The sequence below is a fragment of the Mesoplodon bidens genome (assembly GCF_964165515.1).
Source record: "Mesoplodon bidens genome assembly, chromosome: 7".
NCBI classification, from domain to species: Eukaryota; Metazoa; Chordata; class Mammalia; order Artiodactyla; family Ziphiidae; genus Mesoplodon; species Mesoplodon bidens.
In genome coordinates this window covers 88,468,492-88,489,152 of record NC_138164.1, presented here as the reverse complement: position 1 = coordinate 88,489,152, position 20,661 = coordinate 88,468,492, and the positions used below count along the sequence as shown (strand labels likewise).

Here is a 20,661-nt window from a genome sequence, read left to right as displayed (position 1 = left end):
CCCCATCCCCATCACCCTCACATCCTGCAGGGGCCACATCAGTTTTCCTAAAGCCAGCTTTCTTTGTGGCCCCCTGCACCTTTCAATGAGTGAAGGAGGAGGAAGTTTTCCACAGCCTCCAGGACTGGTTCAGGTCCCACAGTCTGGCTCTCTGTGGTGTGATCCTCAATGCCACCAGCCTTTCAAACCTCCCACTGCTCATTGACACAGTGACTGTGCTCTGGCCATGCCTCTTTACTCACAGGTCCCTGAGTAAGCTCAGTGTTTGCACGCAGTGCCCACTGTTCCCTGGACAGCCCTTGTTTTCTGCCTGACTTTCCAAGTCCTGTGCTTGTTTAAATCCCAATTCAAATTCCAGTTTTAGGCCACTCTCATGCCTCTTCTTTCTGAGTCTAAGATCCTTTGTCCCTGGCATTTGAAATTGACACTCTACCTTGTATTCCATGCCCACTGTAATGTCCCCTGTCCTTCCTAGCCCTCAAGCAATACCAGACATTTTCTCCTTTACCCCACAGTACCATGCACATCCTTGATTATAGTACTTTGCAAATTGTTTCATAAATCACCTGTTTACATATCGCAGGGACCATCTGGGACTTGGCTTTAGCTGTCTCCCCAGCACTTAGCACAATCCATGGTTCAGAGAAGGCGCTTAACAAATGCCTGTGAAATAACTAAATGACTGAGCAGGAATCAGGCAGGCCAATAAACATTTGTTGAAGACAGGCATACCTAGTTTTATTGTGCTTCACATTATTGCGCTTTGCAGATACTGTGTTTTTTACAAATTGGTGGTTTGTGGCAACCCTGCGTTGAGCAAGTCTATCGGCACCAATTTTCCAGCAGCATTTGGTGACTTTGTGTCTCTGTGTCAGATTTTGGTAATTCTTACAATGTTTCAAACTTTTTCATTATTATTATACTTGTCATAGTGATCTGTGATCAGTGATCTTTGATGTAACTATTGTAATTTTTATGGCGCGCCACAAACCATGCCCCGTATAAGGTGAGGAACTTAATCGATAAATGTTTTGTGTATTCTGACTGCTCCACCAACCAACCATTCCCCTTTTCTCTCCTCCTCTGGTCTCCCTATTCCCTGAAACACAACAGTATTGAAATTACAACAGTTAGTAACCCTGCAATGGCCTCTAAGTGTTCAAGTGAAAGGAAGAGTCGCACGTCTCTCACTTCAAATGAAAAGCTAGGAGTGATTATGCTTAGTGAGGAAGGCATGTCGAAAATCAAGATAGGCTGAAAGCTAGGCCTCTTGCCCCAAACACTTAGCCAAGTTGTGAATGCAAAGAAAAATTCTTGAAAGAATTTAAAAGTGCTATTCCACTGAATACATGAATGATAAGAAAGTGTAACAGCCTTATTGCTGAGTGGTCTGGATAGAAGATCCAACCAGCAAGATTAGGCTTTCGCTTTCCTTTAAGTGAAAGCCTAATCCAGAGCAAGGCCCTAACCCTCTTTAATTCTGTGACGGCTGAGAGAGGTAAGGAAGTCACAGAAGAAAAGTTTGGAGCTAGCAGAGGTTGGTTCGTGAAGCTTAAGGAAAGATGTCTCCATAACACAAAGGTGCAATGTGAAGCAGCAAGTGCTGATGCAGAAACTGCCACAAGTTATCCAGAAGATCTAGCTGAAATAATTAATGAAGGTGGCTGCACTAAACAACAGATTTTCAGTGTAGGTGAAACAGCCTTATATTGGGAGAAATGCCATCTAGGGTTTCCATAGCTAGAGAGGAGAAGTCAATGCCTGACTTCAACCTTCAAAGGACAGGGTGACTCTCTTGGTAGGGGCTAATGCAAGTGGTGACTTTGAGTTGAAGCCAGTGCTCCTTTAGCATTCCAAAACTCCTAGGGCCCTTAAGAATTATACTAAATCTACTCTCCCTGAGCTCTATAAATAGAACAACAAAGCTTGGATGACATGGTTATAAACCATGTTTATAACATGGTTTACTGAATATTTTAAGCCCAATGTTGAGACCTACTGCTCAGAAACAAAACAAAACAAAACCTCCTATTCAGAATAAGACTGCTCACTGACAATGCACCTGGTCCGCCAAGAGCTCTGATGGAAATGCCCAACGACGAGATTCATGTTGTTTTCATGCCTGCTAACACAGCACCCATTCAAGTTTGTGGATCAAGGAGTCATTGTAAGAAATACATTTTGTATGGCTGTAGCTGCCACAGATAGTGATTCCTGTCATGGATTTGGGCAAAGTAAATTGAAAATCTTCTGGAAAGGATTCATTCTTCTAGATGCCATTAAGAACACTTGTGTTTCATGAGAAGAGGTAAAAATATTAACAGTAACAAGAGTTTAGAAGAAGTTGATTCCAACCTTCATGGATGACTTTGAGAGGTTCAAGACTTCAGTGGAGGAAGTAACTGCATATGAGGAACTACCAAGAGAACTAGAATTAGAAGTGGAGCCTGAAGATGTGACTGAATTGCTGCAATTTCATGATAAAACTTTAATGGATGAAGAGTTGCTTCTTATGGATGAGCAAAGAAAATGGTTTACTGAGATGGAATCTACTCATGGTGAACACGCTGTAAAGACTGTTGAAATGACAACAGAGGATTTAGAATATTATATAAACTTAGCTGATTAAAACAGTGGCAGGGTTTGAGAGGACTGACTCCAGTTTTTTTTTTTTTTTTTTTTTTTTTTTGCAGAACACGGGCCTCTCACTGTTGTGGCCTCTCCCGTTGTGGAGCACAGGCTCTGGACGTGCAGGCTCAGTGGCCGTGGCTCACGGGCCCAGCCACTCCACAGCATGTGGGATCCTGCCGGACCGGGGCACAAACCCGTGTCCCCTGCACTGGCAGGTGGACCCTCAACCACTGCGCCACCAGGGAAGCCCCTGACTCCAGTTTTGAAAGAAGTGTTACTGTGGATAAAATGCTATCAAACAGCATTGCATACTACAGAGAAATTATTTGTGAAAGGAAGAATCAGTAGATGAAACAAACTTCATTGTTGTCTTATTTTAAGAAATTGCCACAGCCACCCCAGCCTTCAGCAGCCACTATCCTGATCAGTCAACAGCCATCAGCATCAAGGCAAGATCCTCCACCAAGCAAAAAGATTACAACTCCCTGAAGCTCAGATGATAGCATTTTTTAGCAATACAAAATTTTTTTAAGTTAAAGCATGTACATTTTTTTTATTTTTAGATGTGCTATTGCACGCTTTATAAAGTATAGTGTAAACATAACTTGTATATGCACAGGGAAACAAAAAAAGATTCTTGTGATATTCGCTTTATTGTGATGGTCTGGAATCGAACCCACAATCTCTCTGAGGTATGCCTGTCATGAACTGACAGATCAACTGCAGAATCCTTAAAGGAAACATGCTTGTTGCTTCTTTGTCTTCCCGAACTTGCCATGGCACCTGGCATGTAGGTAGATGCTTAAGAAATTGTTACTGGCTGACTACCTTACCGACTGACTGTGTGGAATGACAGGCCTTCAGTACAGTGTCACGTGCCTTGTTTCTTTCAAATGCAAGGCCAGTATCCAGAAGTGTAAGCTGATTAACCTGGTGGTTAGGTTAAAAGAATAGGAAACATTTAACCCCAGACAACACATTTCCAGTGGGATACTTATGACCCAACCATATGCCATCTGAGAGGCTTCAGTGGCTCCTACAGTAGCTAGCCTGACGGGCACCAAAACCCCTCCAGTGGGACCAACAGAAGGACCAGGAATTCCTATCGCGTGCAGTGTGTGAAGAATTAAATTGTTACCACTTAATATTCATTGAATGTCAGCGCTGTACTTTTGTACTCGGAAAAAAATAGATGAGACACGAGACACACTCCGTGCAGTGGGCTTTGTTAGCTCTAATTAGTTGGTAGTAGAACAGTGCTGATACAGCAGTTCAGCAGTTAAAGGAAAGCAGTGCCCTCGGTACAAATGTGAGTATATTTATGCATCTGGTTCTGTTATGCTTCCTTACTGTGTTTCAGCACTGTTACTGTTCTGGGGCATGATGGCTAAACTGGGAGAGTTTTACCAGCTCAGAGTTGTAGAAAAACAAGAACAGCCCCATTTCTGAAGGAGCTATTTAAATCCCACATCCTTTAATGTTTGTTTTATTGTGGTAACTGGGATTCTGGCTTCTTTGTTCTCTTTTACACTACAAATACCTGGGAGCTCCATCTGTGGCCCTAAATTGCAGTTTCACTTCTCTTTATATGTAAGGTCTGGCTAATAGTGATTATATTTGGATGGATCTGGACTGTGTTCACCTTTGCATTGTCTGGAGACCAGAAAGTAAAACTGCAAAGAGAAAGAACATGTTTTAAGCTGCTTGCAAGACTGACTTGTTTCTGAGGTCTTGCACAGATTCCTAGTGGTGTAGGAACGAAGCAGCTAGTCATCTGGGCATCATTTGGTCCTGCCTCTCTTTTCATACTTGAAGAACAGAGGCTATAGGAGGGAAAGTGACTTGCCCAGGGTCACATAGCTAATTGATGACCAATGTAGTTGGGGTGTAGGAAGGCCCTGGACACCACAACCAGAGCTCTTTTTAATGAGGCTTGTCTCTCAACTAAAGTAGCCCCTCTAACGACACCTGTATTTGGAAACATTCACAATCAGTCTGACTTGACATCTCTGAGAATGAGAAACACTCTTTATCTTTACCAATATTCTAAAAATCAAATTTTATATTGCTTATTTTCCCTATGAACTATAACATGTGGTTTTTGAAGTTTTAAGAGACTCCATTCAACTGGATAATGTACATAAGAATTGAGGGTGTCAGTGTATGGAGCCCTAAAACTTGGATAGTTTTGACAATTAATTCAAATAATTTTGAGCAGTCTCTCTAGATATTAATGGCTACAAGAGTTTAGGTGGTTGATTTGCTCTCATTTTATAATTTTTATCATCTTTTTCTCCAAGTGCAGATATATTTTTAGGTTCCAAAATTAAGTTGGTAGAAAGAGAAGTGAATTGGAAGTTAGAAAACTTGAGTTCTAGTTCTGTAGAGTGGACAAACCTGAAAAAATTTTAGTACTTACGTATTTCTTTTAATGTGTCATTGAAAAATACAACATGTATCCACGTCATGACTTCATAGATGATACTGTTTAGGGCAAAACTAAAAAAAATTGTGTAAAAGCTGTAAGACGCTTAACAAAAATTAAGTAATAGTATACACAGAAAGGCAAAAACTGTGAAGAAGATATTCAAAGAAGAGAAACACAGGATTAGATCATCTCTGAAGCCCTTCCAATCTAAAAATTCTGTCACTGTACTAACTTAAGCCTGGTATTTATTTATTCATTGTTTTGCTGGCAGGTTTTGTATATCTTTATCAAACAGTCAAGTGGAGAAGGGACTGAATTCTTATGTCTAGGGAGGATGGTGTAACATCACAAACCTAATTTTAACTCTCATGCCATCTGAATTTTCAGGGTAAAAAAATGAAAGCTTTAATATCACATTCGAAAACTTTTTAAAGTCAGTGGAATGCATAAGCACAACATTGGGGTTTTCAAGTGGAATGGGGGATGATAAATACATAGAAATCCTGATAAAATGTTTTGTAAGGGTTATAGTCTACTCTGACGCTGAATTATAAGCTAATTGTGTACAATAGGCTTTTACTGCTCTCTTGGCCTAAAGAAGAAATCCGTGTCATAACAAACCACATGATTACAGCTTTTCTGAAGATCTGTCAATAGGACTTGCAACACTGTGTACATTTGTTATTGGAAAATATATCAAATATGGCCAGAAGAGGATTCCATAGTGGAAGCAATAATATTATCATATTAGTTTTTTATGGGTAAAAAACTCTAACGGGTCAAGATGGAATAAATGAGAATGTTTTATTTGTTTGAATAGGCCATGGGATATATAAACATTTGACAATCAAGCTTTAAGAACAAGATTTGAGGCTTGGCACAAAACCTGGAGACTTAATTGGAAAACCATTTAAGATGTTAACTCAGGCCTCCCCTAGGAAAGTCCTCCAGGGCGTCCAGCTCTGTTGGTTCTCCATCGCCTGTACTAGCCTTTGTATCAGATAAACAGCTCACTGGCCCATGAATCCACGTGGCCCATGAATTCTGACACTATAGATGGAGGGGTTCTGACCAATCAGGTCGTATTCAGGAGATCACTAGGATTCTGGGAGCGCTTGACATCCTATCACGCAAGGAGAAGTTGAACAAAATGTGGCCACTCAACTAGGTTAGGGAAGATTTCAGGGGATTGTAATACATGTCCTCAAATATTTGAAGAATTGTCAAACGGAAAAGGGACTGAATTCTCCTTTGCTATTTCAGAGTGCAGAACTAGGATTAAGAAGGAAGTCACAGGAAGGAAGTGAATGTTTTTATTGACTGTGGATTATGTGCCCAGTGCTGTGCTGGCTGTTGTTTGTGTGATCTCCTTTAATTTCACCAAGTTGTGTGGTAGCTGTTATTATCTCCTTGTAACAGAAGGAGAGATGGAGGTCAGAGAAACTAACTACTACTACTAATAGTAGTAAAAATACTACCACTAAATTAAAAAAAAAAAAACCCCAAAACCCTAGCATTTATTGTCTGCTGTGTGTCAGGCACTGTTCTAAGTACATTATTCTTGAGTACACTATTTGTACATTATTCTTTTTCATCCTCATGGCAATCCTATGAGTACCTCATGGCAGGTACTATTTGTATACTCATTTTATTGGTAAGGAAACCAAGGCACAGGAATTAAGCACATTGCTTGGTATCACACTGTTAATAAATGTGGAGTGGGATTCAGAGCCAGATTGTCTGGCTTTATAGCCAAACATGCCCCACCCTTACGTCATTCTGCATCTTTACTTTCAGAGCATGTGCTGTGTGCCAATCTAGTGCCTGACAATTTATATACTTATAGTAATAGAATAGACTAGGCATTATTATTCCCATTTTACAGATGAGGAGAAAATTGAGGCTTAAAGAATGAAATAACTTGCCTGAAACAAATAGCTCGGCCAAATTGTTACTCAGTCTTCAGACTCCAGGCCAAGTCACTTTGGACCATGCTCAACTTTCTCAGAGTTTCTGGATCAGAAACTTTCTAGCAAGTAGAGCTATCAATAACCAGAATGGGCTGCCCTGGGGGAGGAGAGGGGACTCAGGATCTCCCCTTCTCTGGAAACGCTGGAGAGAAAATTTATGTCGGCTAGGCAGGGAAGGGATAGAGGAGATTCAAGCTTCATATGAAGAATTGAACCCGATGCTCCCTAAGGTTTTGTCCAGCTCTGGGATTTTATGATGCTGTGTTTTCTTCTCATCTTCCCATGTCATCTTGTTTTCCCCTGGGTGTACTCAGATGTACGTGCAAATCTCAGTCTGCTATTTGAATCTAGCTCTGGGGGCTAGATTGCCTTGGTAAGAGACTCACTTGCTAGGATATTTGACATGATTCCCTAGGGGAAATGTTAGGTCATGTGAGAAGTCAGCAGCATAAGCAGTAAGCGGTAAGGTTGTTAGCTAAGAAGGAAAATGCAGCGGGAGGGTCTTCCCACAATGTGAACAGGTAGATCTTCCCATAGCAGTCAGGGTCTCCCTTAAACTTGCTTTCACAGGAAAATGTTTGGCTGTCTTGCCTTTTTCAAGGCGTTTACCTAATGCCCAATTTGGAAATAGTCGTTTCCCTAGGGTTGTCTCAACTTTCATTATATCCATGGCAACTTGCCTACTCTACTAGATATCTTATTTTCAGCTCTGAATGTCTTTGGGTGGAAATGCCTTCCTTCCTATGACCCCCCAGGTGATATTTGTCATGTTATTCAGTGTGGCTCTGACAGGCTGCACCATCTTGTCTTCCTGTACTTAGTCCTGTGCATGACAAAGAACATCAGTGTCTCTGGGTCAGGGGATGTATGTAAATGCTGCATCTGCATCTTTATATCCCCCAATTCCCCAATCTTCTACCTTGAGTCAACCCTCCATATCTCTCCCCAACATCTACTAATTGTTCCTCTTTGATGACATCAGGTTGGTGGTGTTGATGGGTGGGCCCTCTCAGCCCTCCTGTGTCCCTCTGACTCATTGTTTTATTTCAGCTGAAAGCTGACAAGACACATTTTTCTTCCTTCTTCCTCTCCCCTCTTTTTTTTTTATCCCTTGGCCTTTATTTCACTGCTAATGATGTTGGACATTTGAGTGTTTCTCTGGAGGAGGCAGGAAGGTGGGGAAAGATGTTGAAGCCACTCAAAAATTTGACTGGTGTTTCAATAGTCATAGAAAGTTATCTCCCAGCAGAGAGCTAAAAAACATATGTACCACATGATGATTCACTTCTCTAAACTGAAGAGGTTCATAGCATACATCTCTGCTCCTTTCTGCTTTATAAATTCAAAATGATGACTCTGATGTCCCTCTGATAAATTCAGATGGACTCCTAAAGGATTTTTATGCAGTAGTTGTGTCCATAGCTTAACTGAGTTGCGGAAAGAAAGAAACAGGATTGTTTATACTTTACCATCAGGGTGAGAACTGAACTGGAAAATAAAGATATATAAATATTGAATTTATTCATATAAAGTCCAGTGGTTTCATTCAGATGTTGGTGGTTTCAGTGTAAATGTGCACAGTCCCATTCTAGCGAGTATCTTAACTTTAGGTATAAGAATAGAATATTACATATCACTTTCAGAGGGTGACAGTCTGCTGCGGCAGGGAACAGTCCTTCATTCCCTGGTCAAACTACTTTTAGAAGATAGGCAATATCAACTGATACAATTAGAATCACTGAGACCGAGTATAATAGAGTCTCAGTAATGGAAAGGCAGACAAACGTTTTTATATATATTTTATTTTAAATATTTATTTAGTTTTATTTATTTATTTGGCTGTGCTGGGTCTTAGTTGCTGTACACGGGATCTTCATTGCCGCATGTGGGATCTTTAGTTGCGGCATGTGGGTCTTTTAGTTGTGGCATGTGAACTCTTAGTTGCGGCATGTGGGATCTAGTTCCCTGACCAGGGATCGAACCTGGGCCCCCTGCATTGGGAGTGCGGACTCTTAGCCACTGGACCACCAGGGAAGTCCTTATATATATTTTTAAAAATCAACATTGGATATAATCATGAGGGTTTCCAGGTTACTCATGAGATCTCAGTGGATTAGTGAATTTTCTCCATGGTAACAGCATTGTTAATTTCTAACCATTACAGGAAAAATCCTTTTTTTTTTTTTTTGCAGAAGTTAAACTTTCTTTTTGGGTTTCCAATGAGATTCACTGTGTTCACCAGTTCACAGTCCCTCCGTCCTTTCTTTCTTCTTCCAGCTCTCCTTTCTTCTTCCTTACTTTCCTTCTTCTCTGACAAAGATAAAATAAAATTAAAAGATTAACCATTAAAGAAATGCAGGACTATCCAGGTTGTATACTGATGTCTTTATTTCCTTCACGAAAATTGCCATTGTTCAAACAGATTGTTTCTTTTTTAAAAAGTGGAAAAAGGAACAAAAAATTAAACAAAGCCTTTAGAGGCAACATGTACAGGGAATCTTGTGTTGAGCTTTCCCTGTGTTCTCTGCTGCATTTTAATGACCCAGGGTGGGGCGGTGATATGAAATATTGTTCCTTATTTAACATTTTACACTCTCATCTCCACATTTTGTATTTGCTTCTCTTGTGACCTTTTCGTTGCATTGGTAACTGCTTCTTTTCACCCATAATCCAAAGTAAGTGTACCTTCCTGCAGAGAAATTACAGGAAGCTGTCAGTGTAGAGTTAATATAGTTAAAGCACCCTTAACTCTGCTATAAACCCCTTAAATAATTAAAACTGTATGCTTGAAGAGTCAGATTTGCATTTCTTTACCAAGTTTATTTAGCACACTTTGTTACACTCAATTAAATGAGAATGTTCTGTTTCACTTTCTTTGCTTCGGGTGGATCATTTTGCCTTTTGCTTCTTGTGCCCTAGTGGTAATTTCACAGTGCTTAGGTCTCTAAAACTGAACATATATTAATGCATATGTAGATCTATACACACCCGTTAAAAGGTTTACTATTTGTACTGAATAGAATCTTTGCCCAAGGCACTTGAGCATTCCAAGTAACCTAAGGTGTAACTGGGACAGCAGATAATTCACGGTGGTAAAGAAGGAGCTGGACAGAGTTGTTGGAACATCCAGTGTTTTATTTAAAAAGCCCTGTTGCTTCGGCATCACCTTCCGTCCCCACAATTTGATTTGTGAATCTCCCTGCGAAAACAAGAAGATAAAAGGTGTTGAATGGTTCTAGAAAGGAAATTAAATACAAGTACTATGACGCTTCACATCTCAGTTGGCAAAGCATGTGCAGAATGTTCTTCATAAATTAGTTCATTGCTTAAGTTATGCATGTTTAAGGAGGAATACATTAGTTATCCATTTCCTAATGAGTAGTGGGATCAATTGGAGCTTGATGAGAGAGGAAAGAGCCTCATTTTACTTCCCCAGTTGGGTTCAATATCCCTAAACTTCACCATTAATCACTCTCTCAGCTTCCTGAGTTATTTCTGACTCTACGTGTAAGATAGTCTGGTCTTTTAATTTTCCTACCAGGTAAGTAAGACTTTTTGAATTTGCCCAGTGGGTTTGTAGACGGGAGATGCTGTCTCCTTTGCACCCAGAAGTGTTCCTTGTTACAGTGGGCCCTTCTGTCTTTGCATCGGTTTGTCTGGGTGTGTTCACGGATAACAGTCAATATGTATGTGCGATGACAATTACGAGGGTTCTAATATGTTTAACTGTTATGGGATCTGTTATGTCTACTTTAGGGTCGACCCCATCCCATATGACACTCCAAAACCAACGGGCCACACGCGGTTTGTCTGCATCTCAGACACACACTCCAGAACAGATGGTATCCAGATGCCTTATGGGGACATCCTTCTCCACACAGGCGATTTCACCGAGCTGGGACTGCCCTCAGAGGTTAAGAAGTTTAATGACTGGTTAGGTAAGGAATGATTGCGTTCTGGCGCCCCCAATTAACCTTTCCCGTCCGAGTGTCACTCACTGCGTTCTAATTGAATTAGAGCACTTGGAAGCTAGCTCAGCCATTTCTCGTATGAGATGCGGTGGTGTCTAGCTTTAATCCAATTCTGTTAATTAAAGATGAATTTTTAGATATTTAATTTTACTGTGCATCCTTTCAGTGCCTGGCCTCAGTGGCTCTGGGGCAAAGGGATGGAAAGCTTTGAAACCAATCTCATCTCACTCATTCTGCTTTAATGAGGGCATTCATTGGCACACATGAGACGTAGAATCATATTTTTAATTCATTGGCTCTGCAATCTTTCCCAGATATTATGAGTGAAGACCTACTAGTAAGAGACCGTTTCTAAGGAATGAAGGAGGATGTAAAAGCCCTTATATAAAGGGAGGGTCCTAGCACAGGGCTGCTTGGGGGCAGCTTTCCCAAGTGAACCAGAAGGGTGTCCTAAGACCACTGAAAAGATAAGATGTCCTGCTGTAAAGCTCCAAAAATTTGGAATACGAAACCACCCTCCTCCACTCTGTGGAAAGGGTAATAGCAACTTTGTGGTTTCTGTAGAGGCACCCATGGGTCGGGGTTATGGGAAAAATGTTGGCTCCTGGGTCAGGCAGTTGCCAAATATTAGCATTACAAGGCAGTCATGGGGTTTTTCATAGCGAGATTAGATGACAGATCTTTTTCAGAATCCTCTTAGGTGAGGGAAAGGAGTATAAGGGTTCTGAGATTTTAGAATCTCCAAAGGCACTGAAGAATTACATAGTAAAGAGTAAAAATCACTCTGCAAGAATAATATCATGAATAATGTGTCAGCCAACAAATATTACTCAGGAGATTTAAGCAGACACCTGAAAATTCATTTTTCCATCAAACTAAAGCAAGGTTTGAGACATTTTTAAATAATTGATTAAGTGATAAAATATATGTGTTAATGGAAAACAATATTCATTAAAAACAGTTAAAATATTTTAAAAACAATGAGCCTAACTATAACATAACTATTTTGAGTTTTCCTGTGACCTTGCACATCTGTCCACCTTCTATAAAGTTGACATCAGAGTACATATCTGCTCTTTTACTCTTGTCTGTTTTCATTTGATAGTATTGGTAAGATTTTAATTGATTTTGCATAACTTCCATATTTCTCCTTTTTGATAGCAGTATGACATTTGTATTGTTCTGTATTTTTATTTAATAAGACATCCCTCCAAAAAATGAACATTTAAATTGATAACAATTTTTCCTCTGAAGCTAGCACTGAAATGTGCATTTTCATTTGTATATGTCTTTTTGCTTCCATTGACTTATTTCTAACGGTAAAATACTGTATGAGTTACATTACTAAGTCAAAGAGTATGAAATTGTTTATGATTCTTGCTGTACATTGGCATCTTGCTTTCCAAGGGGATTGTAGCTGTGTACTGAATATACCAATTTTACCACGATCTTGGCAACACTGGATATTGGAGCTTTATATTTTGTACTGTTTCAGTTGGTATTCAGCCATCTCACTTAAAACAGCAAGATATCTTAAATATCATTCAGCATAATCTCATTTTTACAAATGACTCAGATACAGAGAAATTAAATGACTTTCTCAGAGTCTCCTTGTGGTAGAGCTGGGCCTGTAATCCAGATCTTCTCACTCCTCTTTTGCATCTGTCAAATTTGCTTTCAAGTACTATTATCTCTTCATTTTAGCAACTTTATGAACTATTAGCAGACAAAATTATTTGGGGTTGAATTTTGACAGTTTTAAACTGTTCTGTGACAACTGAATCTCAACACAGAAATGATTTCGCTGCATTGACAATGTTGATTTGTAAAGGAGTAACCCTGTGGGAAGCGTTTACAGAAATAAAAGACAGGATAGATCCTGGTTATAATCTTCAGCCACTGACCTTGGGCAACTGAGTTAACCTCGCTTTTCCCCTTGGTTTCCCTCTGTAGAACGAAGGATTAATACCACCTGTCTTTCTGGTTTGTTGTGCAGATTAATCAGTAAATGATTGCAGCTAGGAAGTTTTTGTGGGCCATTAATAACTGAATGGGGAATGTGGCGAACGAACCATCAACAGATATTTAAAGGGTAAAAACAAGAGGAGGTCAGAGGAATTATTTAGTAGAATGGACGTAAACACGGGGAGATTTTATAAGGGAATGTACTCCATAGATGGAAAAGTGCCATAACTAAGGAAATAAAAAGGTAAAGAAATAAAATGCTGAGGTCCAATTGCCAGGTCAGTTCCTTCTCTTCCCATTTCCCCTCTGATCTCCTGAGGCAGGAGGAAGAGGTCTCTGCCAGGGACGCAGAATGTGAGGCTGAAGGGAGCCCACAGCGGGCTAAGGATAGAGAAGTTTAGAATCCCATAGGGAAAGCCCAGAGTAGCTGTTACCCCAGCAATCTCAGGGTGCTCCAAGGGTGAGAGATGGTGTGTGATGACACTCTACCACTTGGCTCAGTTGGGAACCTCTCACCTGAAAAGAGTGCTTCCAGCAGCAGCTGCCAGGTGGCCTAGGAGAGTGGAGTCAGGGGTCAGATCAGTCTAGGGCTTTTGCCATAACAGGGCACTCAACTCTCACCAGAATGGTTCCTCACAGATTTGGCAGGCACTGAGATCCAGTGAAACTCTAACTGATTTCCATCTCTCTAGTCTAGGCCACCCTAATTCTTGGAAACAGCCTGGTCATCCCCCAGGCTCCCTTACTTTCCCAAAAGGCTGATCTATTTCAGCTATAGGCTAGGCACTCCTTCTACCCCTATAATATCCTTTGAAGGTTGCTAATGTTATCTGCATTTTACAGATGAGGAACCTGGAGCTCAGCTGGTCTATCTTACCCGAGATCATTTAGCAGAAAAGAAACTCAGGCTAAGAAATCCACCCCGATTCACTCAGTGAGTAAACTTGGGGTTGTCTGACCCCCAAGTTATGAGCCCTTTCCCATTCCGTGGTGTTATGAGTGGGTTTATGGCAGCTAGGTAGCTTGCAGACTTTAGGCTTGAATTAAATGTGGTAGCTTCCAGCAGCTTCATGTGGAAGTTGAGTAGCTATTTGACCATGTGCTGTTATTTTAAAGATGTGGTTAAGCTCTGCCCATCTTGAATCTCACGCTGACCTACCAGCTGCAGGGGCTGAGAATCCCATCACGAGTTCTGTGTTGGTTCAGACATGATGGGTCCCTGGTTAATTTGTACATACGCCACCTGGCAGGAGGAACACACAAAGGTATTAATACAAAGTAGTTTATGAGATAAGCAGGCGGCACAGGGTCATAAGATGATAGGACCCAAACTAGGTACAGCCAAAGGTTGGAAAGGTAATGCAGCCTGTAATGATTACGAGCAGCTGGGAAGAGCCTGTGTTGAATTCCCTGCCTTTGATAAGTTGCTTAAACTCCTGAGTCTTGATTTTCTCATTTGTAAAATGGGCGTAATTATAATAATATACCCCATGGTTGCTGTGAGAATATACTCTGTGATAAAGCTTGTACCATCCTTAACACACCCCTTGGCCTCTGGATTTTCAACAGATAGTGTAGAGGGAGACAACAGAGCCAGCGGCATGGAATGCAAAAGGCAGAGACTAGAAAGGACTGGCGCCATAGATTTAAGAGGAATTTAGAGTGTAAGAGGGAGCCCAAAGAGGCATAAGAGTAGAGGCTGAAGACAGGTCTCCCTCTTAACTAGTGGGAAAGAACATTGGGACTGTAAGAAGACTTGGAGGTCCCACCTCCTCATTTTTTTTTTTTTTTTTTTTTGTGGTACGCGGGCCTCTCACTGTTGTGGCCTCTCCTGTTGCGGAGCACAGGCTCCGGACGCGCAGGCTCAGCGGCCATGGCTCACTGGCCCAGCCGCTCCACGGCATGTGGGATCCTCCCGGACCGGGGCACAAACCCGTGTCCCCTGCATCGGCAGGCGGACTCTCCACCACTGCGCCACCAGGGAAGCCCCCACCTCCTCATTTGATGGAAGGGGAAACTGAGGCCAGAGAGATTATATGAATTACTCAAGGTCGCTCAGATAATTAATGGTCTTGTTGGGACTGAGACTTGTATTGTCTATGGGTGGCAGGGGCTAGATGCCATACCTCTTCCCCCACCCCTCCGTTACATGTATCATTTCATGCAGTCCTCAGAATAACTTGTGATGTAGCTTCTATGACTTATGAGTAAGCTATTATTAGCTTCTTTATTACTTAGGAGGAAAACTGAGCCTTGGTGAAGTGAGCTTACCTAAGATCACATGACTAGGAGGTGACCTGAGGATTTAATATTAGGTCTATCAGACTCTACTTCCCATTTGTGTTCTCCTGTCTTTCTCTAGTCCCAGTCTGGGGCTTGGGATCCCTGCTTCAGGGACTATATCCTGAGTAAAACGGTGTTTTTTAAATAACTACCTTTCTAAACATACACACTAACCTGAGGTGGGTCTATGTCATTTCTCATATGTCAAAGTTGTGGGAAAGAGGTACAGATAGGTCTTTGCTAAAGAAATACTTTTTAAGGTGATAGTTAAATCCTATAGTCCCATTCATGTGTTAGTTCAGATATGCTCCAGGGGTGTCATGTATGAATAGGCTTTGGTGAGATGAACTGGGATCCTAGCCACTCAACCATTATGGCATTTTCTTTTTTATCTTGGCAAAAAAGTATCTCAGTCACAGACTAGGCTTAAAAATAAACTTGCCAACTATAGATTAATTGCCAGTTAAAATGTCCTTGTTTTTATTGCTGGTAAATCCTAAACCGCTGAAATGCCTGAAGGCACCTTTTGTGAGGCAGTGAGTCGTGTGTGGTCTTCCTTCACTTTGCCCCTATGGTCTTCCTGTGTCTCTTTGCTGTTCTTTACTGATCACTTGATTTCATCGCTCCTGTCCTCTCATCTTTAGAATATCTGTGGTCACCTTCTTGAATATGCACATATGCCCGTGGATGCTGCACAAATGGAGATCTTATCATTTGATTGCACACCCACCTTCATATTTCCAACTTTCAGTTACACCCACACCAATGTTCTCCCCATCCCTCGAATGCACACGCCCTTCCACACCGCTTTCCTGTCACAAACCCTGTTCCCACTTTCCGGAATGACCTTCTCCTCCAGGAGAACTCCTTCATCGTTATGACTGGTTCTTTTTCCCTTAACACTTTGGTCAGGCATCTGTGCAGCCCTTCCCGTGGTTGTTGTCATTGTTTCCTTGTCTGTCCCCTGCCTAACGAGTGCTCCTCGTACACCCAAGTTCTGAGTAGGGCCTGGAACATAGTCAGTGCACACAAAGGATTGTTCAATCACTGAGTGAATGAATGAACATAAAGGACAGGACTTTTCTTCTGCCTGCACTTTTGGCCAAAACTTTAAAATTATGTCGTACTGCATATAAAACGTCTTGCCCTGTCCTTCCTTTTCCTTTTTGTCCTCAAAGTATGTATCCAGTTGGCTATCGTTAGTGATTCCTATATACTGTGCAGAAATGCTTAAAAAGGGTGTGTGGTGGTTGTTTTGTTTCCTGTATTATAATTAGAAAGACAGCTTTCTTGGGTGGCCTGTTCTTTTAGCCGAAAGTTGATGTTTAACAATCTAGTCACTGAAAATCCCTTTTAACACAGCACCAATGCCATGAAATTAAAATTATGGCTTTTCTTGGATCTCAGTTGTCATTTAATAGCTCTGAGTTTCAGTTTCTCCAGGCTTAAAAGAAAGAATGAAAATGCTTCTTTGGAAGACCTCAAGCAAAGAGTTCTTTGTGTTTGTAGGAGCACTGTATTAGGCGCAGTTATAACAGAGTATGACTGTAGCAAACATCCCGGATCATAGACACACAAACTGATTTTGCCCCTTTCAGAATAATCATACCGGGAGAATGTGTTCCTCTTCCAGTGATCTTGCTATTGGCCCAAAGCTTTGGAGCTGGTCTTTGGGAAAAGCTTTCACAGCTTGGGCTATTTATTTTATTCTTATAATACATGTAATGTTCATTCCTGATAACTTAGAAAATAGAGATAAGTGAAAGAAGATAACAAAAGTACCCATGGTTAGAGATACCACTGTTAACATTTTTAAAGAATGCTTTCTGTTGAATAGAATAGGGTGATTCTATACAGAATGTTTTCTATTGATACACACGTACGCATACGTATACGTGAGTGCTTTTTACCAAAATAGAGATCTTACAGTAATACAGTTTTGTAGTCTGTTTTTCATCTTAACAATATATCAAGAACAACTTTCCACATCAATAAATATGGCTAAAATACTTTTTCCCAAAAAAGCATACTTTCGATATAAATAGGATACACATGTTATAGAAATTCAAGTTTTTCACATGTGCAAAGTAGAAAATATACATTCCTCTGTATAATCCTGTCTCCAGAGTAATTACAATTCAATGTGTAGCATTTGAGAAGTTTTTCTACTTTCTATTTTGAATATCCTCAATAGCAGCAAGTCTTTACTCTTTAAGTGTTTTTGTTTAAGGAATATTTTCATTTTTTTTCTTTTCACAATTTGTTGATTTTATTTTAACCATCCTCATCCATGTTCTCTGCTGCTATAATAGTCAGTCTCTACACAGATGACCATTTCTCAGCAGCCCATTTCTCAAGGTACACAGCAGATAGTTCTGAGGACTCTGGCCCTTGCTCTGTAGTTACTGGCTACACTGGTAATTACTTGAAGTGGTGAAGTTTTCTAGGGTTCTTGGTCCTGGGAGGACTGTTTTCATTCAGTTTCTTATTCATCCTGTGACAATGGCTGAACACTTGTCCTTCTTGTTCCTTTAGGACTTCATGAAACGATGGTAGTTATTGGAGAGGCTTTCTTTCCCCCTGAACTCCCTTGAAGGGCCCTGTTTAATTTCATGTTGTCTTAGCCTAGAAGGGCAACAGAGTGAAACCAGAAGGACATTGTTTTAGGAGAAGAGGTTAGGGACAGGAAGGAAAGGCAGGCTTCGCAAGAAGGAGTACAAGATGAGAATGGTGTTTGTACCACCAATGGCAAGCAGGAGGAACCTTGGAGGGAAGGAAACCCATGGGGAAGAAGAAGAGAAGCATGGCTAGGATCATTTGGCCTTGCCACCATCTCTGTTTAAGGAGTATTTTTAAAAGTTAATAGAGCTATGCATAGTGTCCTGTAACTTAAAAAAAAAAAAATTTGCAGCACAGCATTCTGCTGAATGGGTTCACTCTGGCTTATTTAGCCAGATCTTTACTAGTAGACACCTATGGTGCTTTCATTTTTCTTTATTATTATCTGCACCTGTGTGATGAGCACCCTTCTTGCTCTCTCTTTGCAAACATCCTTAGTTTATAGGATATCTTCCTATAAGTAGAATCGTTGCTTCAAATGATATGTACTTTTAAAAAAGGGTTTAATATGTATTGTCAAATTTCCCTATATAAAGATTGTAATTTCTTTCTAATACTCTCAGTAGTATTTGGGAGTTGGTGTCACATATTTTTGAATATCCTCAGTGGCAGAAAATCTTCACCCTTTAAGGACTTTTTATTTTTTATTTATTTATTTTTTTACCCCAATAGAGAAAGGTTACCTTCCTCCATTAAGGGCTTTTTAAAAATGACTACAGACTCTTTTTTTCATTGTGAAAGCTTACGTACTCATTGTGAAAAAATGCAAATAACTGTACAGAAAAAAACCAAGTTCACTACTCTTCACAGAGAGAGTGTATCCTGTCGTGTGGTGTATGAATGTGTGTGTGTGTGTGTTGATGTATGAAAAGACAGTATGGTGTCAGGTTAAGAGCGTGAGTACCAGATTTAGTCTGCGTGTGTTTAAATCCTGGTTTCAACATTGTTAATTTTGTGATCTTCAATTTATTCATCTGTAAAAGGAGAGTTATTAATGCTTAGTGTATCTAACCTACAAGGATTGTGGTGAGGTTAAATATGGTAATGGCTACCCAATGTGTACAGGTCGTGAATGGTCACTAAATGTTACCTACTACCCAAGCTGCCATGACTCCTCCTTTCTGTCCTTCTGGTGAATTTTTCTTATTCCCCGGATCACCAGAACTTCAGGGAAGGTAGCCCTATATTCTCTTGTGCCACAGTGACCTCTGGCCGGTAGCCCACTCTGCCTGTGGAGCATAGAAAAGGATAAGCACCATGGCCTGCCCGGCCCCCAGAAACCTGGCCCTGTCTCCTTTCCCACACACAACACACAAAGACGTCTCCTTGGATTCTAATTAACCTGTGAACCACACACCTGAGGAGGCCAGGCTTCAGTCTCCCGTCATCTCCCTTGTCTCCCTCCTTGAATTTGGCACACTGACTCGCCACCCCTACACGTGCACACAGTGTCACCGTCTCTCCTGAAAACCATTCCTGCCCAGTAGTTTCCTGTCTTACAAACTCCAGCACACCAGGCTTTAGCCAGGTTATCGATGGCAGATTTCAATTTATTTTTAAAATTCTTACGCATAATGCTTTCTAGGTGTGGCTTGCACATTTAAGGTTGGAACTTGCGAAGTGGGCAAGTTGAGATATACCATTTTGAATAAAAAACAATGATGTGACATATTGGCAAAAAAATAAATAAGTCATGGGTCTGTCAAGTACAGCATGGTGACTATAGTTAATAATACTATATGCTATAGTATAGTAGTATATACTATAGTATAGTTATACACATAAGTATTGCATATTTGAAAGTTACTAAAAGAGCAGATCTTGAAAGTTCTTGTCATCTGAAAAGAATTTGGTAACTATGTGTAGGTACAGATATCAACTAGATTTACTGAGGTGATCATTTTGCAATATATGCAAATATTGAATCATTATGTTGTACACCTGAAACTGATATGTCAATTATGCCTCAATAAAAATAAATAAGTAAAAACAGAACAAAACAATAATGTGACATAATGGCAACTGCTTTCTAGTAAAGTGCCTAGCAGTTCCCAAAGAAAAGTTTCAGAAATGATTTGAGCAGGAGAGCCTTATTGGAATGTTTACAGTGATATGACTTTATGACCACTTAATAGTCATATCTAATAACGAGGTAAAGGTAAGAGGCTTTAAGAAGGGCAAACAAGATGACTTTTCCCATGATTTATAGAGGAGAATGTGCGAGACAGTTTCTTAGAGCCTAGAATTCCCTGGTTCTTATTGTTTACAGTTTTAATATCAAAGAAATTTCTTAATCTTCAGTTTGCTCACAAAAACAGTATCTGACATGATGTACTCTTCAGCTTTTGACTGATAATTTGTTTTTCCCAGTCATCACCCTAGAGTTATAGTTTATTTAATGGCTTCTCTTTCTGTTTAAATTTATTTATAGCTTCTCTTTCTAAGCAATTTCCCTAGGTTTATTTTTTCCTTAGTATGACATTCTAGAATAAAAGTGTCTATGAGCTGCCTATATATTCTATCAGGTGGATACAGAGATCCTGTTTTCCTGTCTGTAACAGTATAGGATGAGTATCTGTGTAATCCAAGTAACAGTTGATTCATGCTTACTATTTACTTGTCCTTTATATTGAAGAATCTTTTATCCTAAAGTGAATTACTTCATGAGTCAATTCATATATAAATACATTTTCCCAATAAGGATAAAATTAACTTTAAAGTATAAGTCATTTTATTAAGTACAGTACTTTAAAAAAAAACAAAAACCAAACACAGAATAGTTGAATATGCTCAA

At 40.2% G+C, this 20,661-nt stretch overlaps 1 protein-coding gene across 2 annotated transcripts in view; it reads left to right on the top strand.

Annotated features, from left to right (window-relative positions):
• The window catches only part of MPPED2 (metallophosphoesterase domain containing 2), a 175,831-nt gene that overhangs the window by 37,980 nt on the left and 117,190 nt on the right, over positions 1 to 20,661 (top strand). For both annotated transcript variants that reach the window (XM_081240070.1, XM_081240071.1), the window contains one exon: positions 10,786 to 10,967. In XM_081240070.1, coding sequence (XP_081096196.1) covers positions 10,786 to 10,967 — 182 coding nt within the window. The remainder of the gene's footprint in view (positions 1 to 10,785; positions 10,968 to 20,661) is intronic.